We start from the raw sequence: 20,792 nt of genomic DNA, 5'->3' as shown, positions 1-20,792 counted from the left end.
ATACCACATAACGTGCCAGCTTCCTACAGTGAGTCACAAAATACTACATAGGCTGGTGTGGAGAATGGTGTTTTGACATAGGTATTTGTGACTGGAATAGTTGAGGAGTGCTATAAATTTGAGTACTTTGAGTAACTGCCTCCTTCACAAACCAATATAATTATACAGCCACAGTCTTCATCAACAGTCTGAATCAACTCTTTACATAAACATGATGCAGAACAGGTTTTCTGACTTGGACAGTGACTCTTTAGCACGTGTTATCCTTGGTCTTTTTCGATACCACTGATCTCCGTAACCCCACTTCTAACTGATCAGGTATTCTCAAGATTTACTCATTGTCCTGGAACTTATCTTGCAACAATCTTTTTCTCTCCATGCTCAATCATTGTCTTCCCCCTATGATGACCTCTTGAATCACGAAATGCTGAAACTACATATTTGGCAATGGAATAATGACAAATTGTTATCTCCTAAAATTACCTGCATTAAAACCACTACATTCTTTTTGGAACCTTTGTTTTCTTTTTTGATCACCACTCTGCACCGTCTACATGAGCTTTTCGAGTATGATGTGTTCACCTTGCACATTGAGCACTTACATCTCAGTTCATACTGGTGCTGGCAATGATTATATGAAAAATATAAAACATTTACTCCTGATGTTTTGTGGCAATATCTTTGTTTATAGATATATTGCACATGTCTTCAAGCACTGTAAAATTGATTATATTCTGTCTCTAAATTATGCCTTTTGGACATGGTTGCATATATAATTAAAACCCCTTTTCTCATGGGTATATGGTTCTCTCCTGTTCTATATATTGGGTTCTCCTTGGAGGCCTTAGGTGGCTGCCATCTCCTCAGTGTTGTGAAATAATGTAAGAGTTGAAGCTGGTATCAAATAAAGATGTTTCAACGCTGTTTTAAGTGCCTGTGGCATTTACTGATTAAAATCAGTGGAGCAAAATCAGGATATGATCAACATTTTAGAGTTCTAACAGATCACCTAATCTGAACTCTGCCTGGAAAAAATATGTATGTGAACTTCCTCTAGACATGAAGAGTTACGGCCTAGGCAAGTGTCGTTTTTTGGGGGAAAGAATATAAAGCAGTAGAGGTCCGTTGGAGTTGTAATATAGATCCTGACATAAATCCACACTGACTGAAACTTGATGTGACTTTGACTAAATAGTTGGAGGCAGGCAAGATTGCCTGATATTCATATCCTGACATTAAAGCACTTGCATAGACCTGCATTTTCTTTGCCTTGGGATACACTGTGGGAATATGTTGCATGAGAGAACCTTGTGCTGGATGACCTGCTGGAACATTCAAAATTTGTATTTGGTTGAACTGAAATTCGTGATTTCCATCTAGAAAGACCACAAAAAGAGGCTCAGATCAACTCTGGAAAACCATTACTTAATGACAGCTTCCGGTAAAGTTACAAGCATAGTCATCTCACAAAACTACAAAAAATTCTACGCAGTTTCAGCATCCAGAGGTAGCCAAAAGCCTTCTCACTTAGTTGAATTACCAGTATTTTGTGCAGATTGTTGAAGGTTTTTTTTCTTGTTTCCTTACACACTCCTGAATGTTTTATGGACCTTGTGCCTTAGCTTTTTACTGCTTACTTATAGTATGTATTCCTCAGTCAAACTATGTATTCCAATGGCATGTGTTTCGCACAGCAATTAATTTATAGTTCCTCGCACCAGAGGTTATTGATGTGTGTATTTAGTATGGCCACTACTGTCAGCCCTCGTGCTTAGATTCCGGTCTCATCCTCCCACCTTAGTTTCAGCACTTTCTTCCTTTTATTGTCAATGCCCCTGCTTGGGGGCAGTTTGGGTTCCTCCAATCCATTCCAGTAAGGAATGACCTGGATGACATTATACACAATAATAAATATAAATGCTGTGCCATTTTCAGCACTGTGCATTTGCAAACAAAATATGCAAACGTCTAGCGAGAGCATCAGATTTTTAGATAATGGAGGTACCCACCATCCAAGAAGATGAACAGTTAAGGATGCCATTCATAGTGTGCTCCTTTGGCAGGTATTTTACAAAATCCCCCTATCTAATAGAGGTTTTTAATGTAAAGAGGAACCACAGGACAAGCACCAGACACAAGTTCCATTATTGCTGATCTGGCTAATTTACACAGGAGGGAACTGGACAAGCCAGACACTGCCAAACAGAAAGCGCACACTTTAAAAACAGCAAAATATCAATGCTTATCCTCTCTTCAACGCACACAGGAGTTATGGCAGATTTAAACACATAAACAGGTCTTTTAGGACTGCAACAATGGCTGAGGGTTGTTAAAAAGCAGATATAATAAGAAGTCAAGAAGCACCACTAACAACTGATGTGAGGTGGAACTCTTCCTTTAAAGCGTGCTGGGAAATCCATTCCATCAGTGTGAATAAGGTAAGTGGGATAAACAACACATTGCAAGATATGGGAAGGCTAGTTACATTAAAAACACAACATATCTTCCCCTCTGAAGCAACAGAGAAAGCACAAGGCACAGATAATACTAACATAATTTACAATTAAAAACAGCATCTAAAGCGATGACAGAGCGCATAGCTGGTGTCATATTTTGCATAAGCAATAATAAGTGTGCATGCAATAGTTGACATGGTCTACTAAGTGACTTTCCACCTTCTTCCATCCCAATTTTCCACAAGCATAGCTAGATTTGGACTTGGGTATTATTGATATAATTCCAGGCTTTGTTATCATCCAAAACAACCACACCCTCTCTCGCCTCTACTGCTTTCTTGGAAAGCAAAAAACGAGATCTGCATTTTCTGACATGACAATTTGTTTCCTTTCAAGTTCAATTTCTCCTAACTTCCTGGCTTTTTTTCTTCTGTATTTGTCCTGTACACATCGCAGACCTGCCCTAAACGTCTATTTCTTCATTCACCTGTCTGTCAACCAGCTTTCTACTACCTACTTCCTGGCATTGCTCAATGACACATCTTCATCAAAACATTTTCGCCACTCCTCTTCATTTAATGCCCCACCAAACTCTGCTGTGACTTGATGTACCATAACCAATACTTCATCGTTGTTTCCTTTGGCCAATCTCTCACATACTAGCAGGAGAGACAGAAAACCTACTGCAACAATTCTTACACCAGGAAATACTTCAGCTCTTCCTGGTGCTCCAACAGTCTATGCTGCCGTCTGACAATGCATGATGAAGCCTAATCACCTAAAAACATGCTCAATAAATCTATTAGAGGTTGATGGTCAGTACGAAGAGTAAACATTGTGCCCCAGAGTAGGTTCTAAAATATTGTCTGCCTCACCATATCACCGGAGCCTCTTTCTCACTTACTGAACATGAGAGTTCAGTACCTAAGGCTCTGGATACAAATGCCATAATCTCTTATTTGCTATTTTTCTCCTTTGCAACAGGACTGCATCTAGCCCAATACAGATTCCACGAGCCATTAATGTGGTTTCATCATTTGTATCATAGGATGTCAAAACATGCTAGGAAACCCAGTACATCACAAGGTGAATGGAATAACAAGAGACACTGGAGGCTACAGAAATGCAAGTTACTTTATAAACTCAACAACATCAAAGATGAACGCATCTCTTTAATAAACGGTCTGATTACAAGGTTGACATGGATAAAAAAGACCATATATTCTCTCAGACTGAAGCATCCAAAGACATCTTAAATTCTACACAGGCTAAGTAGCGACCACTGTAAACAGTTCAACTTGAGTGAATTCCGAATGACAACATTAGCTTGACATCACCGGCCTCTAGTTTTCTATAAAGATCCCTGTTAGGGCTAAGCTAAGGAGGGGGTAGGGGTTGAAACATACCTAATATGTTCACTTTAATTACAAGTGGTAATATTTTGTCTTTTGTTTTAATCTTTTATCCTAAAAGCCTCCGCGTTCATCTTTAGGAATCAGTGCCAGAAGACCGAAGCTAGCCACAATTACTCACAAAACACACACACACTTTGCAAGTATATGTAGTATTTGTTCACCATACACAGTGCAGACAACACAATAAAAACATTGTCAAAGTAGAAAAATGAAAGAACAGATTCACCAGAATTAGGTTCTGTGGGAGTAGTAGTACATAGGGAAGCAAGCAGGCTTAAAGACAATCCCAGTAGTTAATTAAATCGTTGGTATCTGTAAAGAATCAGTGACAATGAAAGCCCTTCACTGATTAGTTTAGTTGCCAATCTTGCCTGATCTTCACTGATACTAAATAGTTTACTTGCCCATCTTGCCATTTTTTACCCAGATTTGCAGTACATCATCATAACTACTTACCTCAGAAAACATTTATACCAGATTAATCTGAAAGATAAATTAAATGTGTGGACGTTCTTCTCTTCACTCTGATTAGTGGAACATACTTCACAATAAAAGTATTAGTGGCCACCTTCGTGCTTAAATTATGATTTAACAAGGCATGACAATCATAAAAATCAAGAGAAGCAGAAAATATCCATATATTTCATCTTCTCATTAGGGGAAGCATTAAAATGTGGATTCCTCTCCACACAAGGGCATGCATGCATGTACACACCACTTAGTGCCACTGCTCCTTGCCTATTTATAAAAAATAAAATAAAATACTAACTCCAGCTGTAACCAAATTCATCCTCCTTCTCTGGATCTTCAGGCACCTTGCTGCCTACGGACTGCTCACTGTCAGAGCTCATTGTTGAATTAGCTGAAGAAGGGGTCGCAGGAAAGTTGCAAAACAAGCTTTTTTCCGTCTCTGAGTCAGACTGACTGGATGCCTAGGAGTAGAAAGAGCATTGAAATGTAAGAATTCCCTGACAATTAGATTTGGAACTTGAGCTGCATACACACACACACACACACACACACACACAGACACACTGACACTTCCACAGATACAACAAAATAAAAAACATACAGTACTAAAACTACAGTACTTTAGGATGTAACACAATGTTCACAACATGTAAGCACTGTTTGAAATGCATTTTCACTGTGGAATTTAGTATTAAGCACATCAAAAATATTTCCCACAACAGATGTGGTGTTATGGTTATAAAAGAGTCCATTTTGTAATAAAAAATTGAACTGAACACTTTTACATTGCCGTGTTCAGTTAGAATACTACATTTAAAGACTGTGCATCACTTACTTTACTCTATGAGCAGGTTTGTAGGTGATGAGCATGCTATAGAATTAGTAATTTTTGAGAGTGCAAATCGATATTTGTTTTTCAAGTACTTTACAATAAATCCTTCAGATTTTGATGCAAATGACTGAGGCCCCAAGAGGGACATACATTTTGTTCCCAACTAGTGTAAAATATTGTAAGGAAGCAGATTTCGATGCCTGTGCAGTCTAGAGCTGCACTTACTTTTTAATTAGCAGTGCACAGAGGACTGAGGTTGCAGATGGGTTGTCTCAGTAATCAAAACGGCAAATTCCTAGTTTAAATCCCAGACAAAAATCGGAAACCCAAGCTTATGACAGTCCTCTCTACAATGTAAAAGGTTATGCTGCATAGTTGAGAACATGAACTCTACAGTTATCAGAAAACATTCCAGTGCACAGAAAAAGGATAATATTTCCTTAAGGATCATCACTGATTCAGTGCTCGTGGTAAGAAATGGATGGGCACTACAGGGTTTAATTGAGGACTACACCATCTACATGCAAGAGTTGGATTTAGAGGTGAATGAGAGAAAAACCTGCACCATGCCCTGTGGAAGAAGGCCCAAAAAGTGCCCCCCATTTACCATCAATAATTGTAGGGTGAGTGATCCCCTAAGCTTCTCTTACCTAGGCATTATTTTTTACTCTAAGTATACGTGGAAACAGATGGTGTCAAATCGAGCAGCCATGCTGGAGAGGTCTGTCTTGGCTCTGCTAAATTTTCACAAGAATCTAGGTGTTAAACCAGTCTGGGTGATTCTGACCAATTATGTGGCCAAATCCATGGCCATGGGCACATATGGGGCAGGGAACTGGCATGGAGAACCTCCATGAGATCCAGATTGTAGATGACACCTTGGTAAAAAATCTTTTAGCTGTTCCACACAGCTGTTCCAACAGTGTGTGCCATGACGAGTTAGATTTTCCCCACATTAAGGACAGAATTAAACTTGCCCCTCTTTTACTCTGGCACTTAATTTGGATAAGAGAACCAGCCAAGCTGATTTAACTGGTGCTCAAGGACTGTCTGAAATTAGATGCAGTCCGCAAGTTACCCTGGATTCTGGTATGTGAAATTGACCTTGGAGGAAATTGGCTATTGGAGTTATTTACTTCACCTCAACCATGCCTATCCTACAGTAAAACTTAGTTGCAGCAGGTGTTCTTGGCGTACACGATTGGGAAAAGAGTGAAGTCTAACAAACATAAAGCAGCTGTGTCTTTATGCAGCTAGACTCCCTCGTATGAGGGTCTCCAAACTTATTTATTAGGTATTCAGACCCTACTGCAGCGATTTGTCCTAACCAGGTTCTGCCTAGATTATTAACCCTTAATGCTGGGCTATATTCATAAGTGTAACTCCCTGAAGGAGTTAGATCCCTGCCCCCTTAATCAGATTTACACTCCATTTTTTATCTGTTGCTTTTACGAGGTCCCTAGGAATTTTTTTATTGTACCACTCCTAAAAGGTTATAATTTGAAACAATGCAGAGCATCTCTCTTGCTTAAAGAAACTTGACGCCTCTGTGGTTTAGCAGGTGATGGCAGTTTTTTATCTGTCATTGGCTAAAGTTGAGGAAAAGTTTATTGCTCTGATTTTAGTATATTTTGGATCACATGTCAACTGATTTTTTATTGTTTGATGTTTTAATGAACGTGCTATATTTTAACATGTTTGATTAATTTATGTAAGGTTATAGCTCCCATGTGAGGGGGGCTCAGCATGGGGATATTTTAATTTTTGTTAACGGGTTATGAATGTGTTATGGCTTTACCTAACTGTTTATGATATAATGTATTGTCGTTATCTTTAAAATTTGTGTATGTTTGTACTTTCATTCCACGGAAATGTAATACAGTTTTTATTGATTGATTGATCGATAAATGATACCCTGGTAACAGTTTTAGGATCAAAAGTTCAAAATGATGCTATTTAAGGGCAGATAATTGAGAAAACCTTTCTTTTGAGAAAAACACTGTGGATTATTCCTCCTAGGCCATTAAATGCAAGCTTTTTGCTGCCTGATTTCTCTTCTATCAACCATGTCTGAAATAAAAGAAGACCACCTAGTTCGGGCAAAGATATTAGTGGCCCTGTGCAAAGCTGCCACCTACTTGACCAGTGCCCACCCAGGTCCGTATTTGAAAACCATATACAATTCTTCTCATAGGGAGCTATTATACTATCGTAAGTATTTTGTATAATCATTCAGTTCTCATAAATTATGATTATGGCTCCCAGTTTTCTGTTTTTACTGATTTGTACGGATTGTGACAGCTGAAAGTTAGGTTTACAGTGCAAGTTCTCTGCTACTGTTTTGCAAAGGATTTTAAATTTTGCTATAGGAATGGTATGTGTAACTGTGTTTTGTCAATGAATTATTTCTCACATGGAGGAGAAGTATAATTTTGTTATCTCACAATCAGACTTCATAGAAAATCTTAAACTTATAATTTTAGTAAACACAACTGTTTGTGAAGGAATGTAAGACAAAATAACTATTGTTTTCAGCCCTGTAGAAGTTGCCTGTACCGCCACAAAGCACCTGTTGGCTGAAAGTTTAATACAACTATGAAGGCTGTCAATCAGATAGAATCCTAGGAAAAAACGATATAGTTTTGTTGATTATGTGTTTTATGAATGTTAAGATAATGATTCTGATAAAATAATTTTAAGTGAATTATACCTTATGAGAATCGTATGATTAGCAGAAATACTTATGATATTATAATAGGTCTCTACGAAAAGAAGTATACAGAGTTGATATAAAAGAAGGAAACAAAGTAAAAACAAATATGAATCTGTTTCAGAACCAGGTTTATCTCCTACTAACATAACTAATGTCCTGAGTAAATCAATACTGTTACTTATTTAACACAAAAACAGGTTCACTTGATTTATGATGCTGTCCATGATCTCACAAGAATATGAGTCCATTATTACATTATAAGCCAATTCAAATTCAATTAAGTTTACCTTCAGCTGAACAGTATGGTGCAGGGGACAATGATGGCCAAAAGGCTTACTTCAACACCAAACCAGACAAATGCAGCAGATGTGCTAAATCTCACTGCCATAATGTTAAATTAAATTATATTGTTTTCAAAATCATGCACTTTTAGTTTTGAATTTGAGGTGGAATGAGTTGAATAATGCTTATTCACCTAATCACACACAGTTTAAATTTGTGATTTTTGCATGACACAACGTACTAAAGGTATGCATACACTTGAGAACTTCAGGTGTTGCACGAAGCAGCAGGGATTTGAACAGACCTCCCGGAACAACTTACCATACAATGGCCAACTTACGCACCAATGACAGGCATTCCCCTACACAGAATAAACCTTCAGTGGAAGCTGATTTGGTACTTTACCGATTAAACAGCCACAATAGGTGGTTAAGGTTTGGCATCTTTTTAAGATTGATGTTCACATCACAGTCATGTTATTCACTACACACCAGGACTGAAAATCCACACGGAATAGGTGTGGGGAGAGGATGTAGTATTTTTTTTTAGTAAGTTGAAAAGTGCCACTAGGGAGAACCTAATACTTCTTCCCTAACATTCCCCTCTCTCACCCTTATAGCTTGTAATGGAGTGCTTTTTCCACAGGTATCATTGTCCTATGAAACACACAGCTTACAGGAAACACTACAAATTATAATGAAAAGACCATGCTCTTTATTATCCACATTCCTCCACAATATGTGGGCCAACTTCCACTTGTTCACGACAGTGTGTGTGCATCTACCCTGTTTATTAGTTGATCAACAAGTAATCAAAAATTCGAGCAAAGGGAACCACTGAGTTTTCACTTAATGGGGGCCAGCAGTGGCAGTAGAACGACATCCTGATTAATTGCAGGAATCAGTTATTTCCTAAGAATAATTTTCTACAAATTAATTTAGAAGACTGTTGCTATGTGTATATTAGAACAATGTCACAATCTGGATTTGTTTGCACAGTTGCATATTCTAGAAATTTTACAGGAAACAAAACATGCTTTAAATATTGAAAGTTATGCAGACTGTAAGCCAAGTGAAGCCACAGAATATCCAAAAGGGGCATTTTCCTTCAGCCACTCAGCAGTTAAAAAGCATGTTAAAATTGTTGTATTCCTTTACTGCACCTCACAATAGAGAATCTCATCACCACGGTACTCCTTAACACTGGTTGAACAATCTATGCAAAGCGTTCTTTTAAAACAATGATATCTAATGATCTTAAATTACTAGTCAAGTGCTTACGTACTGTGTGAGAAAAGGATGCTTTTTGACATGGTTAGTCCCCACTTTTCGCCCAATGTATGATGTAGCCTAGAAATTGTAGTGCCCGGGCCCCTGCTAACCAGGTTCCCTGGGCCAGAGCTCTTTCCCTAAAACTGTTCTGATGCCTTGGCACAATTGGATACACCTTTAGCTACCACTATTAAGTCCCTAGTAAAAGGTACTTAGGTACCCAGGGCATGGGGTTCTATGGGTAGGCCCCTGAGGGCAGCAGCACTGATGCCACACTCTAGGACCATGCATCCTGATGCCCACAGCACTGCCATTGTTGGCTGGGTGTACTGGTGCAAACCTAAAACACAAACTCGACCTGGCACACTGCCTGTACACTGCATATACTATGGGTAAGACATCCCTCTGGCAGGCCTTACAACCCCAAGGCAGGGTGTACCATATATGTGAGGGCATAGCATTATGAGCAATATATTCCCACAGTGTCCTTGCCAAACCTAGGACATAGTGAGTGAACAGAGCAGCCATTTTAATACATGTGCTGGACACTGGTCAACACGAGTTTCCCAGGTACATGATGGTCACACTGAACCCTGGGTTGTTTGATATCAACCAACTCAGAATGATACTCTGCAGCTTGACACGCCAGTCATGAGCCCAGAAGGACCACACCTCGCCGGCACACCAGTGGGAGGTGGCCGCCAACGATGCTTTACCGCACCCGAAGCACATTAATTAAGACTTGTGCTTCTGCTGCATGGAATACTCTCCATCTTGACACCAGGGTCACAAGCCCAGAAGGACCACACCTCCCAGGCACACATGTGGGAGGAGGCCGCCAACAACGCTTTACTGTGTCAGAAGGCGCATAAATTAAGACTCGCGCTTTCGCTGCGCGGAACATGCATGGGTGAAGAGCGGGCCCGTCTGTGCCCATCTGCAGCCAGCCGAGGCTAGGCTGGGCTGGGCTGGGCCCGCCCCTTGGTTTTGGTTACTATTATCTGCCGCCCACTTTAAGTCCTATATGCTGGTAAATAAGTAATGACGAGTAAGAAACGGGAACGTCGATTTGTGCTATCATTGCTAAACTATCCTGGGTGCTTATTATAGTTGTTAGGCTGACTTATACAACTGGGTGCTAATATTCGGTATAAAATATGGGCAAACAAAGTTGGATACCAGAAGGCAGTCACTGCACCAAGTTGCTCCACAACTGACTCTTTTTTTAATACGGGTGGTGGGGGTTATCACAAAAGGAATAGATCTGGCTGAAAGGCGCCTATCTCTAGGGGCAACTGGATTGAATGACACAATAGTGGGGCTCTCTAGCCCTATGGATATAGTAACTAATATTCATCATGGCTTAGAGAAGGATGTAACAAGGAATGGTGAAGAATACCTAGGACATCTGGACTCAGCCACCATTACCCCCACACTAGTCGTACATTCACCTGCCGTAAAAAGGAAGAAACGGGGCAGAAAGGGGGTTGAAGAAAACTTGGGCCCTCTTGTATCAGGCAATCTTGATCCTACATCATGGAACAATTTTATATCTGCTATTAATGGTTTGCTTAAGCCACTTAAAGATAAGTTGGACAAACTCGAAGGGGAGGTAGTGAAAATAAGTGCCATGTGCCAGAAGCTTTCTTTGCCTACGGTGGCCCCTAACCTTCCAACAGCTGCTTTACATAATGCTCCATAAAACAAGCTAGGCCCCGTACATACCCCACAGGGCATAGATCCTGTAGCTGAAAGTTACGAGGGACTTAGCCTTAGGCAGAGGGATCCCGCTACAGGGCAGCCAAGGGAGGATTGTGGAGTATCTCAATCTAGTGGGTGACGCGCAATCACCAATAATAGGTTGCATGGGTGACACTGGGTTGCACAAGACCTACCATAACCCCCAAGGAGACCATCACACCTCAGTTATGTAATAATCAGAATACTGCACCTGCCACCATGTTCCCGATGGGGGAACTTCCTACTATTAATCTACCATCAGGGTATTGCCCTTATGTAATTATCATAGCTAATGTTCCCCCTTTACGATCTGGTCAGAGCGAATCCCAAGAGGCCCTGAAGAATAAAGTTATGTATTGGTTGGTCCAAAATAATTTATTCTCACTCGATAATGCTCACCAGATTCTTCTAACTAGAAGAGTGGGTTGGGTTGGGTCACTTGTGAAAAAATCTGTCGGGGTGACTGCATACTCATTTATTTCCAGAATCCTAGACTCGTGAGGGACACTCTATTTAGGGCTACTTTACGTCCATCATGTGGTAATACTCCACTATTGCTCCCATTGGGTGCATTCTATCGGCACCTGCAACCTGCACAATCAGGGTATCCCCAGCACACCCTCGTCTTGAGCCACTCAATACTTTACTCAATATTTTACCAGTGTCTTTAATTAACAGATATCAGGTCCTGGGCTCACTATCAGCCGGGGAGACAATGCTTAGCGGTTGTAATAGTGCCTCTTCAATGGTCCAGTTGGGGCTGTTAGTGTGACATGTAATAATAACTGTGATGGGGAAATTATTTTATGTATTAATAGCCTGCTGGAGGCAGTAGATAGGGGTAATGAGTGTACCATGAGCAACAGTGAGTGTCATAATATTGCGACATGGAATTTTCAAGGTCTACGTAATAAGATTGAGGTAGAGGAGGGGGGTAACATTGTCAATGACCTTCATTTAATCTGCATCCAAGAAACATGAGGCGTTTCTCCCTTCCACATACAAGATTTACCTCACATTTTCTGCATGCCACTGCTTTCCACTCAGGGAGGCCCAAGGGTGGGCTCCAGGTGCTTAACTCAAACAAACTCCCTGTAGTGGTTAAAAAGACCTCCTGGGAGACTCCCAATTTCAAACTATTATGGGCAAAACGTAAGAGTATGGTCTATGTGGTATTAATCAATTATTATAACAATGTTTTTATTCCACTCGTTGCAGAGTAGTCCACGCTTTGGATCAGGGTTTACACAAATATTTACGCCCAGTCCACTAAAATTTTAGTATATTATGGGTTGGAGATTTTAATATCCGAACTTGCTCCTTGCCAGTATCCTGGATTTGTGGGTTTACCAGTCATGAGGGTGTAGGTTATGACCATTTTTGCCATAACGACTATGGAGAGACCCTTAACTCAACTCTATCCAAATATGATTTGATGTTATTGAGATGTAAACTTGGAGGTAATGGGGAGGAGATGCCATCTTTTAGAGGTACCAACTCCTCATCTGTTATTGATCATATCATAATGTCTTCATTCGCCAATAATGTATGTGATATTCCCTATATTGTTCAATCATCACTGATTACCCTCCCAACTGTACTCCGGGGTCCAAAGTGCGTGTCTCATACCACCATGAACCAGGTCAAGGCTCACAGGATTAATGGTGTGATATTGACTCAGATGGCCTACTGCAGAATATTGTTGGGGGGGGGGGGGGTCTGTCTGAATTTACCTACTGTTTGCAAGATTAAATCAAACCTTTACGGTTGCTCAGCTGCTTTAACAATGTTATTTCTTACATTACATGCCAAACAAAGCCAAGCAGACTGGGAGGAAAAGAGGATGGTTTGACCATGCGTGCACTAAAGCTAAGGGGGGCCTTAAGATAGCTCTTCACACATCACCTAGAGACCCGATGGTAATTAGATCATTGTGTGGACAATACAGGGAAGTCTTGGAGCAAAGGAAGAAACGGTTGAGGGAAGAGGCATAGTCAAAACTACCCCTGGCTACAGAAACAAATCATTATAAATTGTTCTTGGAAATAGTAAATGACCCTTTTCTGTCTGATTGGGCGTCTTCTGAAATAGGCTCTTGTGTATCCTGCGTAGTGTGGGTGGACCATTTTTCTGAGATTTTTAAGCAAAAGAGAGGGACAGTAGATATAGTCGGACAACAGGAGTTGGGTTGTGGGTACCCCAATCATTTAAATATTACTATAGATGAGGTTCTTTTGGCTATTTTACCTAGTGCTGGGAGCAGGTCCCCAGGTCCAGATGGTGTACCGGTGGATGTTTTAAAATCTAATAGTAATCTTTGGGCACCTATCTTGACTAGGGTGTTTAATATAGTAATAACCGGGGATATCCTGATGTCTTGGACTACCTCCATTATCGTACCTCTCTATAAGAAAGGAGATAAATGACACCCCAAAAACTATCGTCCATTATCACTGCTGGACTCATCTATCAAAGTCCCAAGTAAGGTTCTACTGGAAAGACACAATGAATGGGCATTGGATAATAATATCCTCGCTCTTGTCCAGTTCAGGTTCAGGAAAGGATTAGGTACCATTGGGCAATGTGTCAATCTTGACCTGCTGATAGGGAAATATACAAAGGCTAAAGTAGGGGCACTATATCTCTGTTTTCTGGACCTCAGTGACGCCTTTGATTTAGTAGAGGATGCCCTTCTGTGACCTACACTTTTATAAATGGGTGCCCCAAGGTATATTATTGACTTCTTGGCCTGTCTATACAAACATTTAACATGTAAAGTCTGTTTTGTTCCAATGGGAGAATGCACCACCCCTTATAAGATTGGAAGAGGCATTCACCAAGGTTGTGTCCTTGCCCCGTTATTGTTCTCTCTATTCATCAATGGGGTGGATAACTTCCTGCAGGTCATTCAGGCAGACCCAAACTTACTATGCAGGGCACCCTATATCGGTGTTACAATGCGCGGCTGATGCAGTCTTGATCTCCAGGACCCCAGTGGGACTTCAGAAACTAATGAATGGCTTTGAGCAGTTTATCACATCAAAGTGTATGGTGATCAATAAATCCAAAACCTTTACTATGGCCTGTGGGCAAAAGGCAAAAAAATGTAGGAGTTTTGATATCCAGAATACACAGATCAATACTGTTAGTTCCTTCAGCTATCTGGGTGTTCTGTTTACAAATAATGGATCATGGGAACATCATATTCACTCAGGAAGGGATGACATGCAAAGGAACTCTTATGCTATTTTTAGATTTGCTAGCAAATTAGGGTATCAAACACCCATGGTGGATATTTACAGGGCTTAAGTTTTATCTACGGTAGTTTACGGAGCAGGAGTGTGGGGCCATGTTAAAAGTACCACTTTGCAAATAGAGGAAAATCGTTTTCTAAAACGGCTGTTATGTCTACCTACCTCCGCATCTAACTGGATTGTACATCAGGAGGTGGGTCTCAAATATCTGGAGGATGTGTTGCAGCTGAGCCCTGTGCTCCTATGGTGCAGCATCTGGTCCAAGGATGAAACTATTTTTATTAAACAACTTAGACTGTTTAAAACTGGATAATGCCTTATATATTCTTTAGCTTGCCTATATTGATTCTTCTTTTAAAACTCTGTTCTATATAATTACAAACTTGGACCCAAAGCAAGTGTTGACATTCCCAAAGAAATTCATTAAGGATACCTTTCTGCAATACATGCTGGATGGCAGGAAAACTACCGAAATGACAAAATCTACTGTTGGTATATATATGTCCTTTTCCCTGGGGGCAGGCAGAGAAGGATATATATATCAGGGGTTACTAATATGAGGCATCAGTTTGTCCTGACAAGGCTCAGATTGGGAATAGTGCACCACTTAGTAGCATTTCCCAGGATGAGGTACTGTCCCCATGAGTTGGATAGCTGACCCTGTGATGGGGCTAGTAAACAGAGCACTCTGCACTTTATGGTATTCTGTAAACTTTATGAGCGCCTTAAGATTTTTTACTCTAAACCCCTTTTTACAGAATATAATATAAGGGTATAGTTAGTGCCACTGGAAATTCTATTAAATTTAAATAACTCCTATGTGTGCTATAGGGTGGCACAATATATCAGAAATGCCATTCATGCTAGGGAAGGCTTCAGTTTTTAGCATTTGCAAAATCTGGATATGAGTGAGTGATTGTGCTGTTTTGTTCGCTCTAATTGTTTTTAATTTTTTATGATAATTGCCACTATAAACTTGGCTGGGTCTGTGTTGATTGTTTTATCTATTTATTGTTTGTACTTTTATGGCTACTTTGTATCTGCCAAATAAAGTTTTTTAAATGAACTGAACTCCGAATGAAAAACTCCAAACTGGTACCAGTATTAGATTCATCCCAAATGTACCCAGGGGTCACCTTACAGGTGCCCCAAGCAAAAGCTAACTACCCTGGCGTGGTTTCTGACTGGTTCTATCTAGACCCGATCTACAAACCTTGGGGGAGAGGTCTGTCTCTCTGGTTCGCAGAACAATGCCCTTCATCAGGAAAGTGCACTGCCCTGGCTTCAAAGGGCTTACCGCCTTAGAAACTCGACCCCCAGGCCTGCTGCGAGCAGCAGATGTCAACCTCTTTGCAAACCTCTCCTTTTGGCAGGAGCAAAGGCGGGAAACTACCCAAGGAGTAGGAGGAGTGGCCCAAACTGGTACGCACAACCCCTAAGGTGTTGCCTGCGAGGTGGACCCTCCATTTTATTTTTCTCCCTCTTAGAAAGAAAATAGCCACTCAGGGATAGGGAAATGACCCTTCCCACAGGGAGTGGTCACTATACTGGGTGTAGCCACCCAAAGGTAGGTGACCCATTGGAACCTACCAAGCTCCCCCTAGAAAGCCCACTAAATTTAGTAGTTAGTGGTCACCTTTGGATTAGGTAATCAGATTCGATGGACAAAAAGAAGACCAGCACAAAGAAGATCCAATGTACGAGAACTGTGGACCTGCTGCACAAAGAAAAGGTGCCAAACCCTACCTGCTGCACCCAGGACCTGACAATCGCCACTGAGGAGCTACTGGACAACTGGAAAAACTCTAAAGAACCCCAGATGACCTCCAGGCTTCAAAAATCACCCAATAAGTCCCTCCAGAGTGGAGGTACCACTCTGCAACAAGAAGAAACCAGTGAGGGTCACTTCACAGACTAGCTGCTAACTCCTGAACTGGAAGCCGCAGGCTAGACCGGACGACACACCAAAGTCTACGGGGACAAACCCTGCAAGTGTGCCAAGTTTGGTGGCACTGCACCCTCAAGTGGTTGAACTGTGCCAATACCCTGGGTATTGGTCAGCTGACGTCGGGCACCTGGAAAACCAGCCTGCCCAGGGCTGAAAAAGGACCAGGAGGAATCCCCAGTCAAGAGACTTCAGGAACACCTTGGACCTCCCACCTGAGTGACCTTATGTCCAGCAAACGACCCTTGAAGCAACTTACCTCCAGATTCAAAGGGCATCTTTTTGCACACAGCTCCTGGCTCACTTATTTGCTCTGCACCCGGCCGCCCTGTGCCCTGCAACAAAGAACTTGCTGTGCACTAACGGTCCCTCACCCCTTGCGACCTCGACACTCCAAGGACACCTCAAGGAACTGTGTGGTTGTCTCGACCCCCTGCACAGTGTGCCTAGCTTTGCACACTACATAGAGAGCCAGCCTTCTGCATATTGGTCATAGCTTCAGTGTTGTTCTGCAGACCATTGCTTCTCCATTCCCAGAGTAACCTCATATTATTCATGAGGTGAACTGTTTCTGTGTTTCTTTAGAAACCTTTTTCAAATTCAGTTAAGGAATATTTTAACGTGTATGTAAGCAGAGCACCACTTTTCAAACAGATGATCATAGTAAAAAAATTAATTTATATCTACAACATTAAATCTTTTAAGTAAATCCAGAAATACAGTTTTTTGCTGCTGACCTACTTTTAAGGTTCACACAAATGAAATTCAAGACAAGTCTCCCCCTCTTTTTCACCAGGGATTTCCCCCCATAGTGCAAACATATATGTTCCAGGTGTGAGTACTGTATTTATTCATCTAACAAAATGTACCTCAAGTTGGTCCTCTTACTAAATGGTCTACAAGCTTATTTATGAAGATCTCAAGAATCGTTCAAGAGGGTATAGGGTGGAATACATAGCCAGAATTTGTGACAAGTTCAAGTAAGAGCATCTGTTCAAAACCTTACACTTTTAGCAATATGTCATGGTAAAATACTGAGTAAGGTTGTTGGAATGTCAATGTCTGTTCTCATTCATATTTACACCATTGCTTTAGGGTTTGGATGAATAACTGATGATGCAATTAATGCAACAGATTCTCCTGTGGACCGAAAAAGAACATTCTATTCAGATCGTGTGGCAAACTGAGGGCTATGGAATTATCACAAACTACTATAAAAGAAACACATCCTAAATACTGAAATTTATTTCACAAGCAACAGTAGGCGGACATCTTGTGGGACAACATATCAACTTCTGATACTTCATAAACCATCTTTTACAGTCTCAAATCTTTTTTTTTATAATAGGGAGTATTGGGAGATTGCATAATTTCTGAATGTGTCTTAAAATATTGCTATGTTTTAAATACAAAAACATGAAACCTAACCAGGAGTGAGGTTGTTATCTGATAACTATTCACTGCATGCTATTTCATATACTTTCCAGCTCCATCAAAACACAGACCATGGTATGGGCATTTCAATCTATCCTTTTTATTTTAATTTATCCATCCCAAATTAGGAAGTTATATTGAAAACAGCCTTCTGATACTGGATAGGATTTAAAATGTTACTGGATTTGTGGGATTTATATAACACTAATTCAAATGTGTTCAGTGAACGTAAGTCCTTTTGTAAATGATTAATCAATATCTGAATTTCTGCACCAACAACAGCACAGCGCTAACATCTTCGAAACTTACGATCAGAGATAGCACATAGCTACATACATTTGTGCCATCACAAATGTACCTTTCTCTTAGGAAACCACGAACAACGAAAAATCCACAATCATGCAATGAAACAACAGAAAATATGAAGCACCACTTCACGTCACAGAATGGGAGAGCAAGGCATTGGGTGGATCGTAGAAGTGGTACATAGCACAATGAAAATGAAAAGTTGTTAGGAACACGAACCTTAAATGGTATGGGAGAAAAAGGGTTATGTGGGGAGCAACGGAAGGCAATTCTACCAGCTTTCAGTGCATCCTACAGCAACAGAAACAGGTGTTATCTAAAATCTCTGATAACAAACAGCATTAATAATTTGTACCTTTCTTTGAAATATTAACCAAAAATATGTAATAACACATAAAAAATATTCCTATGTGGATTCTGAAATTGTACTTGGAAGGCAAGGATTAAATAAAAGCAACACTCAAATGAACATATTCTTTTAGGATGATTCAACTATTGAAAAGCTGCTATATTTAGTATGTCAGACACTGATAACTGGAGCTGGGTCTCTCAACAAGTGGTCCATTAGCCAGATTTAAGGCACCTTTTGTAATACTCAATGTGCAGTGGATGTTTTCAAATGCATGCATTCAAAGACCAAATTCGGTCACTTGAATGGAGAGGGGCCAAATTCAAATTAGGGAATCCTCTGTCTATTCACATAATTTATTTACAGAAACAGACAGGATCTATGGGAAGGGACTAAATGTCAACAACCCAAAATGTGGCATATAAAGTTTGCATCTGCACCATGCACTTTCATGTAGTGGAGCTGTAAGGGCTTCATTGCAAATCTGGGGGAGGCCTCAAGACCAAAGACAGAGCAGATGGCAATGCCACCGTTCTGTGACTGGGTGCTGCACATTACCCTGTGCATGAGCACACAATGTCTCTAGCCTCCTGCATAAATCACCAAGCATATTGTGAGGGGGCTGCATGACCTCATATGCCAATTCCACTACAAGCAAGCCTGCACACCTGTTTTCACCTCCCCGCAAAGAGAAAACTGAATAAGCAAACATCCGTCAAAGCAATCATTTTGTCCCCTCCCTGAAAACATTCCTAATTTCTACGATAGGAAAGCACACTGCTGTGTTGTAAAATATAATGTGCACCTAATCACTGTGTCTTTCAAATCAGGACACATTTATGGCTGGGGATATGCCACAATACTCCTCCAATCTGATTACACAGACAAGTAAAAAGCAATCAGAAGTTATCAATGGTATGTTTAATACTTGTTCTATATCAAAAGGCACAGCTGTAAGGAATAAGAGCATGTGTTTTGGTTGCCATGAATTATATATGCTGAAATGAAATGTAGTATTACAAAATAAATATAGGATTAAGTTAAAGTAACAGTAAAGAATAACATAAATCAAGAAATGTGCATGATAGGTAATGGTTCACAATATCTAAAGTGCATTATAAGCTACCAGCACTTGAAAGATATACATCAATAAAAGCCATTGTAAATTCTAACCAAAAATCTTTATTTCCTTAAATCCTCTTTCATATGGCACTGCATGCCCCACATATTTTTGTATAAACATTGTTAATCACACTCTTCACAACACATACTTCTATTCAAAGGCACTTATGAAAATTAAAATACAAACTAAAATCAAAAGAAATGTCATACAGGGAATTCAACATCGTATACATTGACAATATGCAATAGCAACAAATGCAAGCACAACAAAGCAATTGACTAAAAGTAACATGCCATAACCAATCACAAAACAATCAATCATCATCCAACCTGGTTAGTGTTCAACAGACGAGAGTCATCCAATGGATTAGTGCTGCTGAAGGCAGGTTTAGCGAAAGAGCTGGATTGCAGAAAAGGCAAGGTTTTTCTCTAAAAGAAAAGCATACAGTAAGCGTGGCCGAGCACATGACAACCACAGAAATACACACTTATGACAGAATAAACTGCCCTCTACAAAGACAGAGTTAGAGTTACAGATGTTTCTTCACGGCTTTTGTGTTGCAAAACTTGATTTTAAAATGATATGTACATCCATAAATGATTGTTATGATAAAAGGAATCTGTCCACAAACTCAAAGCTTAAAGCCAGAAGTATGTAATATTTTCTACTGTTTTTGAGATGGCAACGAAAAAGTGGATGATTCTATCTGAATCACCTGGATCCTTCTCTCTTCTTCAAAATATATCATATCAATCAAATTACCCATCACATTAAGGCCCATATTTATACTTTTTTTAGCGCCACATTTGCATCATTTTTTGACACAAAAGCAGAGCAAACTTACAAAATATAATTGTACTTTGTAAGTTTGCGGGGCATTTGCGTCAAAAAAATGATGCAAATGTGGTGCTAAAAAACTATAAATATTGGCCTAAGTACAATTTGCATTGTGTTGCACACAACCCCAATACATATTTCCCATACCATCCAATAATTTTTCCCGTAAGAACCTAGTCTTGAAGACAAACATGATAAGTAAAAGTAGAAACATTAAGCCTAGTAGTCAATGCTGTCAAGTAAATAAAATGCACTTATAACGCCTTCAAAGAAGGTGATTTATATTTAAGTCTTGAAATACTTTAAGAAATATTGTAATCGATCACAGTTATATCAATGAAGGTTTCGATGCACTGGAAAATAA

General features: G+C 40.1%; 1 protein-coding gene across 12 annotated transcripts in view; it reads right to left on the bottom strand.

Moving 5' to 3' along the window:
- MPDZ (multiple PDZ domain crumbs cell polarity complex component) overlaps positions 1-20,792 on the bottom strand; it is a 1,044,214-nt gene that overhangs the window by 396,526 nt on the left and 626,896 nt on the right. For 6 of the 12 annotated variants that reach the window (XM_069238948.1, XM_069238980.1, XM_069238956.1 and 3 more), the window contains 3 exons: positions 19,921-20,019; positions 18,339-18,410; positions 4,641-4,803 (listed from right to left, as the gene is read on the bottom strand). In XM_069238948.1, coding sequence (XP_069095049.1) covers positions 4,641-4,803; positions 18,339-18,410; positions 19,921-20,019 — 334 coding nt within the window. The remainder of the gene's footprint in view (positions 1-4,640; positions 4,804-18,338; positions 18,411-19,920; positions 20,020-20,792) is intronic. The other 6 variants (XM_069238974.1, XM_069238991.1, XM_069239010.1 and 3 more) reach the window with 2 other exon arrangements.

This window comes from Pleurodeles waltl, chromosome 1_2 (assembly GCF_031143425.1).
Source record: "Pleurodeles waltl isolate 20211129_DDA chromosome 1_2, aPleWal1.hap1.20221129, whole genome shotgun sequence".
Lineage (NCBI taxonomy): Eukaryota > Metazoa > Chordata > Amphibia > Caudata > Salamandridae > Pleurodeles > Pleurodeles waltl.
The sequence above is the reverse complement of the archived record's forward strand: the minus strand, read 5'-3'. Positions and strand labels throughout refer to the sequence as shown.